The sequence below is a fragment of the Halichoerus grypus genome, chromosome 11 (assembly GCF_964656455.1).
Source record: "Halichoerus grypus chromosome 11, mHalGry1.hap1.1, whole genome shotgun sequence".
Classification (NCBI taxonomy): domain Eukaryota; kingdom Metazoa; phylum Chordata; class Mammalia; order Carnivora; family Phocidae; genus Halichoerus; species Halichoerus grypus.
The window spans coordinates 9,082,344-9,092,561 of NC_135722.1; the positions used below are offsets into that span (position 1 = coordinate 9,082,344).

Consider the following 10,218-nt stretch of genomic DNA (forward strand, 5'->3'; position numbering starts at 1 on the left):
TCATGCAAATAACAGGCAAAGCCGCTTGCAAATAACCGGGCCGAGCGCAAAGGCGCGCGAGTCTTTCGGGGCCGCAGGAGGAGCTGCAGGGCTCCGGCGAGGAGAGGGTTAAGCCCAACTCTTCTCCCGCCCTCGGAGGAGGGGCCGAGCTGCAACGGAAATAACCGAGCGCCGGGCCGCGGTTGGCCGGAGGGAGCCGAATCTCTTCCGGAAGTAGCCGAGCTCTGGGGTCTCGCTCTCCGACCTGAGTCGAGGGCCGGGCCTTGTTCTCCGGATCGGCCGAAGGTGTTCCGGAAGGAGGCGAACCCCGAGGCGGGCAGGGCAAGCCTTCCCCGCGGCCGGCAGAGCCCAACGTCTGGTGGGGCTCGGCGAGCGGGGAGGGGGGACCCGGAGCCTGGCTCCGGTCCGGCGGGAGCCGAGCTCGTTCCGGAAGAGGCCGAGCGGACCGGCGCTGGCCTCCGCGTCCCGGGCTTGAGGTGGTGGCGGCGGCGGCGACAGCGCGGGCCGGGATGAACCGCGACGGCTGAGGCGGCGGAGGTGCCGGCTGCGCGGGCCCGACCGAGACTTACGCGAAGCGCCAGCCCCGCGCTTGGGGCTTCGCTTCGAGCCGAGCCCTGTCCCCGCGAGCCTCCCGGACCCCTTTGTGCGTCCAGAGGCGGCGGCGGGAACGGCCATGGCGGCCAACATGTACCGGGTGGGGGGTGAGTACCGGGCGCAGGGGCTGCGGGGTCTGGGGCGGGAGAGGTCGGGGTCCGGGGCCGGAGAGGCTCGGCACCCGGCAGTGCGGGGCGCCGCGCCTGGGGCGGCGTGGTCCCGAGCGCGGACCGGAACCGGAACCGGGAACATGGGGAGCGAGGGTGCGGGGAAGGCGCCGCGGCCCCGGGAGAGGCTGCGGGCAGCCCCGACGGCACTCTCAGGGTTGCCTCGGGGGCTCCTGGGTCGGGGAGCGGGGCCTGGGAAAGTGGTTCGGAGGGAATTGACAGGGCAGGCAGGGGGCGCGGGGGGCCGAGGCGACCGCTCTGCCACCTGAGCGGGAGCCGACGGGAGGTTTCCTCTCCCCGGGCGTTATTGTGCGCCTGGGTTCTACAAGGTGAGGGCCCTGCGCTGGAGTCAACAATTGCTCGCTCGGCCGAGACTGGGGTGCACCTCCACTGCTGAGTTGTGGGGACTGCAGGGGGACCCCCTGCTTCTCGTCTCTTCCTTAAGGCACACTTTTGAGTGAAGGATTTGATAAAAGAATGAGGTGGTCAGGGGTGGTGGTGGGGGAAACCCCTTGTTTTCTCGTAGTCTCTCCACTTCCACATTTCAGCGTTCTCTCTACCTGGACCCTTATCCTTTGGGTCCTCTCGGGCCTACTTTTCTCTCCTACCCTGGTGCTCAGTTTTTTCCATCTCCTCCTCTGATCTTACCGATGCCTCCCCACCCCCTCCTACAGATTATGTCTATTTTGAAAATTCTTCTAGCAATCCTTACCTGGTTAGACGGATTGAGGAGCTCAACAAGGTGAGTGGAGCAGAGTCCCACCCCTGTCCTGTCCTGCCTCCCCCCTCCCCCTCCTGGGGGGTCTTTTTTCTTCTGAGGTCACTAACTTCAGGTGGAAGCCAGAGGGGTGGGGGTGGGGAACCAACCCTATCCTAAGTGCCCATTCATATTCATTCATTCATTCATTGGATGTATTCAGGAAAGGCTTTTGAGAGTTGAGTGGGAACTTTCCTGGTCTATCTCTTGGGGGCTAAGGAAAGGGACAGTCTGGGGAAAAAAAAGTTTGGAAGTCTGTCCTTAAGTGTAAGTCTCTTTATCCATAATTTCTTGGGTTTTTCTACTTACACCCCTTAGAACCTTATTTACTGTTGTTAGTTTCTTCTTTATATGTTTCCACCTTTAAATGACCAATTTTAACTGCCATTTTTTATCCCCTTAGACTGCAAATGGAAACGTGGAGGCAAAGGTTGTGTGCCTTTTCCGGCGAAGGGACATTTCTAGTAGCCTCAACAGCCTGGCTGATAGCAATGCCAGTGAGTGTCTTCGCACCCCCACCTCACCCTCACCCCCCCCCCCGACTCCCCCTCCCCATGATCTGAGGCCAGGGCATGTCCCTGCAGGTGTTTCCCCTGGTAGCATGCCCAAAGCAGGGGTGTGAGTTTGGGGGTGGGAAATGCCTGGTCTGCGGAGGGAGGCCTGTTTTTACATGTTGGGGTTGGAAGCAGGGTGGAGAGACCAAGATAAGGAAAGCCAGAAAATGGCCTATGTGTGACTGTGTGTATCTGAATGATGGGTGTAAAAGAGATGATAGTATTTAAATAGGGGATGAGGAAGGCGTTTAGAGAAGCAAGACCCTTGGGGGACAGTTTTGGGTACACTGAGACAATGGGTGGTGACTGTAAAGGTCAAGGTTGAAGAGGAAGAGCTTGTACTTAGAAGCCTGCGTAACAGGGAAGCGGCCTAATTTTGTGATCACAAGGTAGTGAGAATACATTGAAGGGAGAGAATAGGAAGTTAGAAAAGTTTTCTTGCCCTTTTTCCTCTTTCTCACCCGTTCTGTCTTCTCACCACTCCATTTTACATCTTTCCCTTTTGCCTTATCTTCTTTCTTTTTATGCTTCATCTTCCTTTAAAAAACATATTTCCTTCAGTTTTCCTTTGTTTCTTTTTCCTTTCCTGCTTTGGCTTTCTTTCCTCTTCCTCTTGTTTCTCCTTCTGAAATTATTTTCCTTCTTTCAGGCGGCTTTGGGCATGAAGGGGTTAAGGAGGAGCTAGGCCTACCAAGTTCTCTGGCCCTCTGGGGTTTCCAGCCCCATCTGGCAGGGGCTGACCTTGGCCTTGTCCAATCAGAAGGGGTGGGGGGGTGTGGTCCCCCCCTTGCCTTAGCACAGGGTTTCCGGAGCACACAGGCGAGGGGTGGAGCCTGCTGCACCCCCACCTCCCCCCCCTTCTCCCTGAGGTTGGGAACAATGCACCAATGAGCCTGGGCCTGTGGCTGTCCTGCCCCCTCCCGCTTTGGTTGGCCCCCGGCCAAGTTAACCCTTTCCACCAAGGTTTCAGGGCAAAGTTGCAGTGCCTGGGGAAGAAGGTGTTGGCACTGGCTTGAGAGGTACCGTCCTTGGAAGCCCCATAAACAAACTATCATTAGCCGAGTGGACAGTGAAGGGTAGTTAGGGTTGCATTTTGTTTAAGAGCAAAGAGACTCCTGAAATCTGAAAAGAAGAACGGTAAACACAACCTTGTGTGATGATTTTTCACCTTATTGGGTTTCTGCACCTCAGGCTGGTTTAGCAAGAGAGACGAGTGTAATATTCTTGCTGGGCCTAATGTAGGCAGATTTGTGCTTTATGAGTGGCGTCTGAGCATCGGCACCTGGGTTTGGGATGTGTATCTGTGGCATTCTTTGCACTCTCAGCAGCTATTCGCAAGGCATTAGCGATGGGGAGTTGGGAGCACTGTAACGGGGAAGAGGGCTAAGCGGGAAAGCTGGTGGGCCAAGGGTATGAGAGGCAGATGCTCAGGGAACGTGAAAAAGCCAGCTGGAATAGGAAGTGTTTTCCCTGGGTTAGAGTTTCCAAGGTGGCTTCTTTCTGAATTAGTCTCTGACTTGGCTTCTTCCCCCTTCATCTCCCAGGGGAGTTTGAGGAGGAATCAAAGCAGCCAGGGGTGTCGGAGCAGCAGCGACATCAGCTGAAGCACCGGGAGCTTTTTCTTTCTCGGCAGTTTGAATCGTTACCAGCCACCCACATACGGTATAGGACAGTCCAGGCCACTGTGGCCTGCATGCACTTCTTTAGAAGCTGGAGAGGAGGGGGTGGTGTATTGGAGATACTGTGGCGAGGGAATGAGGAGCTCACCCAGGGTTTTCGGATCTCTCTTCTGTAGGGGGAAATGCAGTGTGACCCTCTTGAATGAGACTGACATCTTGAGCCAGTACTTGGAAAAGGAGGTGAGAAAGAGGTGCTGGGAGAAGGAGCAGGGTGGGTATGCCCCAAGAGGAGGGCAGAGGAAAGTAGAACTGTGATGAGGTATAGGTTGACAGACTGCCTGTCTTGGGAACTCTGGATCCTCCCCACTGCCCCCTGCCTCTGAGGACTGCTTGCTGCCTGCTTACCTTTTCTTCCCATCTCCAGGACTGCTTTTTTTACTCACTGGTGTTTGACCCTGTGCAGAAGACACTTCTAGCTGATCAGGGGGAGATCAGAGTTGGTTGCAAATACCAAGCTGAGATCCCAGATCGCCTGGCAGAGGGTAAGCAGCAGGACAGACTGTATGGCTACTGGGTCATTGAACATGGTAGGGTCTGTGAATGGTGTGCCATGGAGTTGTACGCTGCATAGTCTTCATGGCTCTATGCTGCCACCCTGACGGGATGGGACCCTGGGAGCCTGAGAGGGGCAAATGAGCACAGTTGGGAAGACAAGTCTGAGAGTTGAGATGGCTGATAGAATCCTGGCAGGAGACAAGGAGGAACGAGGTGCTGTTGTGTCAAGACACGTGTCCTCCTTTCCCTGTCCCTGATGTTGCCATCGCCCTGTTCCCCAGGAGAATCTGATAATCGGAACCAACAGAAGATGGAGATGAAGGTCTGGGACCCAGACAACCCTCTCACAGACCGGCAGATTGATCAGTTTCTCGTGGTGGCCCGGTGAGGGGTGGGTGGATGGGGAAGATGGGCTGGGGGCGGTGTGGACATCTTGCATTGAATTCTCAGAGGTGGACTTGATTTTTTTTTTTTTTTTTTGGCATGGGTGTTTTCCTTATTTGGCTTAATTCCTCAGCCCACTCATGCCTTCTTCTTTTCCTCTTGACTTCCCAATCTCTCCCTCAGAGCTGTGGGCACCTTTGCAAGAGCCCTAGATTGCAGCAGCTCCATTCGGCAGCCAAGCCTGCACATGAGCGCAGCCGCCGCCTCCCGAGATATCACCCTGGTAAGCAGAGGCGGCTGGGCAGTCGGACAGGCTGGGCTCTGTGGGGACCTGCAGAGCCTGGAGACAGGAGAGGAGAAGGGTCTCTGAGAGTGTGGTGCAGAGGGGCTCGGGCCATCAGCATTGTTTCCTTTTTTCTCTAGTTCCATGCAATGGATACGCTGCAGAGGAATGGCTATGACTTGGCTAAAGCCATGTCGACCCTGGTGCCCCAGGGGGGCCCGGTGCTATGTCGGGATGAGATGGAGGAGTGGTCTGCCTCGGAGGCTATGCTGTTTGAGGAGGCCCTGGAGAAGTATGGGAAGGATTTCAATGATATTCGCCAGGACTTTGTAAGTGGATGGGGCTGGGAGGAGAGGTGGAAGAGTTGACAGGTGAGGGAACCAGGACCTGGGGTCAGACGCCAGTTCTGCTTTCTTTCCTCTGCCTCCTTAGCTGCCTTGGAAGTCACTCGCCAGCATAGTCCAGTTTTATTACATGTGGAAAACCACAGACCGCTATATTCAGCAGGTACGGGCTGGGCTGGGAAGGCTGGACCAGGGGCCTCCTGCTCACCTCTGCCTTTGGGAGTTGATGACATCCTCCTGCAGAGATGCTCTGATCCTTCTCTTTCTTTCTTTTTTCCTTTCCTGCAGAAAAGATTGAAAGCTGCTGAAGCAGACAGCAAACTAAAACAAGTCTATATCCCTACCTAGTAAGTGTGGTAGGTGGGGGAGGCTGGTGCGTTTTCTTTTTCTTCCCCTCTCCCCCAACTCATGCTTTTCTCAGTGATTGGCCATGGGCAGGAGTCAGGGTCAGAGAGTCAAATGATGATAGAGACGAGGTGGAAATGGGATTCTCTTCCTTGACCAGTTCCTGGTTTCTCCCCACACTGTTCCCATTAGTACTAAGCCAAATCCTAACCAGATCATCTCTGTGGGCTCGAAACCTGGCATGAATGGCGCTGGATTCCAGAAGGGCCTGACTTGTGAGAGCTGCCACAGTGAGTTCCAGGGAAGGATAGGGATGTTGGGGGTGGGTGAGGTCTTCTCTGGTCCAAGGACCTGAGGGGCTCAGGTGGCGTATTTTTCCCAAACCTCCCCCCTTCTCTCCACGCTCCTACAGCCACACAGTCTGCTCAGTGGTATGCCTGGGGCCCACCCAACATGCAGTGCCGCCTCTGTGCTTCCTGTTGGATCTACTGGAAGAAGTATGGGGGACTGAAGACCCCGACCCAGCTTGAGGGGGCTGCTCGGGGCACAACAGTAAGGACTGATGGGGAATAGGCAGGGGAGAGCAGTAGGCATATTGATGTGAGCTTTAGATGAAGGCAAGAATACCCAACCCCTTAAATGGTGATGGTTTGGTGATGGTGTGATGTGTATGTGGGTGGGGAGGGGGTGCTCGATGATGGTTGGAGAGACAGGTAGGTTGGGATGGCAGTAAAGAGATCAGGCAGGAATAAATTGCTTTTTGCAGAGAATGGAAGAAAGGAGAGCCTCAGTGCCCTTCTGGGTTCTCCCTTTTTCCCATGTCTTTCTTGCAGGAGCCACACTCGAGGGGTCATTTGTCTAGACCTGAAGCCCAAAGTCTCTCCCCCTATACGACCAGCGCCAACCGGGCCAAGCTGCTGGCTAAGAACAGGCAAACATTCCTGCTCCAGACCACAAAGCTGACCCGTCTGGCCAGACGCATGTGCAGGGACCTGTTACAGCCGAGGAGGGCTGCCCGACGACCCTATGCCCCTATCAATGCCAATGCCATCAAGGCGGAGTGTAAGGGCAGGAGTGGTGGGGCTAGTGGCAGGTCGGGATGCTCTGGCCAGAAAGCAGAGCAGAGACCAGTGTTTCTCAGGATGTTTAATGACAGCAGGGATAGCAGACCACAGCGCTTGGGTAGGAGAGTAGATGTGTCTCCTGGCCATAGGAGAGGCCTGAATAGCGAAGCCCCTTCAAGAGCCTCCTTCTTTGTTCTCTAGGCTCCATTCGACTTCCTAAGGCTGCGAAGACTCCATTGAAGATTCACCCTCTGGTGCGGCTGCCGCTGGCAACCATCGTCAAAGATCTGGGTAGGGGATGGAACCGGTTAGGTGGTGTCAGGTTCTCTGTCATCCTTTCGCTGTCAAAGTCCAAAGAGATTTAGTCTTAACAGCCTGTACTTTTGTACGTTAATAACAGTTCTCATAAGCTATCCATAGTGAATGCTAAGGTCACACTCATGTGCTAATTGCTTGCCAGACCCCTCCCCCCATCACTGCTTTTGGGGATGCCCAGGGAAACTACATAGAGAAGAAAAAGCATGAAAGTTCTCTTAAGTTTTCTCTTACATTTTTCATGGCAGTGGCCCAGGCGCCTCTGAAACCAAAAACACCTCGGGGTACCAAGACACCGATCAACAGAAACCAGCTGACCCAGAACCGGGGTCTGGGGGGCATTATGGTGAAACGGGCCTATGAAACTGTGAGTTGACAGCTGGAGTGGGCCAGGCTGATTGGGTGGGCTTTTATTTCTGATTGGAATCTGTGAGTCCTCTCTCATTGTGCTGCCCACCCCCCCCCCCCAGATGGCAGGAGCAGGGGTTCCCTTCTCTGCCAATGGAAGGCCTCTGGCCTCAGGGATTCGTTCAAGCTCACAGCCAGCAGCCAAGCGTCAGAAACTAAACCCAGCTGATGCCCCCAATCCTGTGGTGTTTGTGGCCACAAAGGATACCAGGTAGGCGGGCCACCATGGGAGGGGCTGAGAGGTTGACAACCCAGATTGGTGGGTAAGGATAATAGTTCTGAGCAAGACCGCTTCCAGCAAGACTGGGTGCAGAATGGGGATGTCAGGAAAGAATGGGCCGGAAGGCAGAACTGGAGTGTGGAATGTGGGGTTTCACCTCGAGAGTCTTCGCTTTTTTATTCCATTCTTCTTTTCCTGGCCAGGGCCCTGCGGAAGGCTCTGACCCATCTGGAAATGCGGCGAGCTGCCCGCCGGCCCAACTTGCCCCTGAAGGTGAAGCCACCACTGATTGCAGTGCGGCCCCCAGTCCCACTGTCTGCACCCGCACATCCTGCCAGCACCAATGAGCCCATTGTCCTGGAGGATTGAGCATCTGTGGGGGAAGGGAGGTGGGCTGAAAGCTAGAGGGTGGGTGCCCAGGGCATCCAACCTCCCTTCCCTCTAGTATCAAAGGGAATGAGGAGTGAGGGAGGGAGGGAGCAAGTGAGTGTGTCTTTGGAGGGGTTGGGCGCCCTCTGGTGTTACCACTTGGAGGCTTGTCCCCTTCGCATGCTTCTCCACACCTGGTGGTGGAGGGCACACTGCAGGAACTTGACCCATTGTGGGAACCTAGCCTGTTTTGGGGGGTAGGACCCACAGTTGTCTTGGACAGTCTTGGGGGGAGGGTTTTTTAATTTTTTAAAAATTTTGCCTCCCTTTGTGAAGGGATGGGGGAGGGGAAGAGTAAATCCATAGGAGGTGGTGGTTGGGGGGGGGGGTGTGCACTGCCATGACTGCCATGTCTATCCTTTTTTTTTTCTAATGGGGGTTTCTCTTCCTGTCCGGTGTCCGGACTTTCCTAATTGGAGTATGAAGCCCCTAAGCTGGCATCAACCCCAGCCCATGCTCTCTCTTTTCCTTCCCTCCCTGTGCCCCCTCCGCCTTTTGTACGCCAATTCTCAGAAATAAAGATCTTTTGTCCGTTTTTTTAACCTCGGATTCTGTAATTGGTTCTTACAGTAACAAATAAAAAGCTGTTTTCTTCAGCTTCTCCTGGCTCAGCGGTTCTCTGCCATGGGTGTGTGTGTGTGGGGGGGGGGGTGGTAGTGGGGAGAGTGGTGTCTTAATTGGGAAAATAAAGGACAAAGGATAGTAAAGGAGATACAGATGGGACTTGCCCTGGGAACAGCTTTAGGAGATAGGCAGCATGGACAGGCAGCCTGTTCAGCTAGCTTTCTCTGGGGGCCCAAACTGCTCCCCAGATCCCTGTGGTGCTGGAACCCAAGCTCCTCTAGATATATACAGATTCATTCAGAACAGCTGGAATGAGAGGACTCTGGGTGGTTGGTGGCTTCCACAGGAAGGGAGGTGTGAAGGTGCTTTTCCTTTTATTTCCCAACCCTTACTCACCTCTCAGGAAATTCTGGGAGTTGCTAGAGGCCAGGGCAAGATGTAGCCTACCTTGGGGATACTGCAGTCTCTTACCACCCAGCTTTGTGGTATATTTGCACAGATTGCTGCTCAAGGATTCCCAAGACCAGCCTCAGCACCTGCCTTGATATCCAGGCCCATTCTAGAACTGTCTCCTGTTTTCTTGGGTTTGGGAAATGGAAGCCTGAGCAGGGCCCAACAGGAGGAGCACCCTTGAATGTACAGGAAGTTAGGCCTACTATGTGTTCCTTCTGCACTTCCTTACAGATAGGGGAAGAGCCTCAGCAGTTGGGACTTGCTTAAGGTTACAGACCTTCAGATGTCTGCCTCAGGTCCAGTGTGCTTTTCACAGTCCAAAGCTGTGGGCCAATAACTACAGCAGGAGCTGCTTAGCCCGTCCGAGAGTTATCTCCATTTCCTGTTCTCTGCCCCTGGGGCCTCCCAGCTCCTTCACTCTCCCCATTCCGAGCTTACACCTGGGCAGTATCGGGAGGAGTTGACCACTATACCAGTCTGGGGAAAGCAGCATTTTCTTCCAACAGTCTTCATTCCGCTGCCACCAAAGTAGGTCCCACCGCATGCCTGGAGTGGGTTGGTGGCTCTAGCGCCTCGTGGCTACACTCCACGCAGCCCACTCCTGCGGAAGGAAAGCCTGACTCACGGGGCCGCAGCGATCTGGCTGTGGCTGAGTGGAGTCTGGGAGGTGCCCAGTGGGGCAGAGCTCCCCAACCAGGGCTGGGAAGTGGTCGCAGAACAGCCATTTGGGGGGAGGACCGAGGGCAGAGGAGAGAGTAGCAGCCCTAAGGAACTCGGGAATCCAGGGACAGCCTTGAGCTTCGTGAAGTCGGCTCATCCTCCGCCTTTATTCGCCGGGTAAATACGGGTTTGAGGATGGAGCGCCGCGGGTCCCTATCGCCCCAGAGGGAAGGTACCTACAGCGTCCCTCAACCAACCAGCAGGAGGGAAACAGCCGGTCGACTTCAAAGGGCCCCGGCGCCGGCGTTTGTGGCCGCCTCATGAATATTCATGATCTTTGGGCCAATTAACGCCTGAATGGCTCAGACCACACCAATCGGCTTACAGCATGCAGATAAGTATCAAAGATGGGCGGCTTCTCCTGAAACTGGTGGAAGAGACTTTAACGCGGGGTGGAAACGGAACCCTGACTCCAAGGAGCTCAGTTTCCCGAGGAGTGTGCT

General features: G+C 55.0%; 1 protein-coding gene across 2 annotated transcripts; it reads left to right on the top strand.

Moving 5' to 3' along the window:
- The first annotated feature begins 36 nt into the window (after positions 1-36).
- MTA2 (metastasis associated 1 family member 2) lies at positions 37-8,634 on the top strand. 2 transcript variants are annotated; one of them, XM_036122225.2, is made up of 18 exons: positions 37-701; positions 1,436-1,503; positions 1,922-2,015; positions 3,617-3,734; positions 3,868-3,931; positions 4,116-4,233; positions 4,528-4,630; positions 4,814-4,913; positions 5,054-5,242; positions 5,346-5,420; positions 5,546-5,604; positions 5,795-5,892; positions 6,015-6,154; positions 6,436-6,664; positions 6,868-6,957; positions 7,230-7,348; positions 7,452-7,600; positions 7,813-8,634. In XM_036122225.2, exons 1-18 carry the CDS (start codon positions 674-676, stop codon positions 7,976-7,978), a joined length of 2,007 nt encoding a protein of 668 aa, XP_035978118.1. In that variant the 5' UTR covers positions 37-673; the 3' UTR covers positions 7,979-8,634. The 2 variants fall into 2 exon arrangements, with proteins under 2 accessions (XP_035978118.1, XP_035978119.1); XM_036122226.2 differs by lacking the exon at positions 37-701 and adding an exon at positions 1,069-1,090.
- The last annotated feature ends 1,584 nt before the right edge of the window (positions 8,635-10,218 follow it).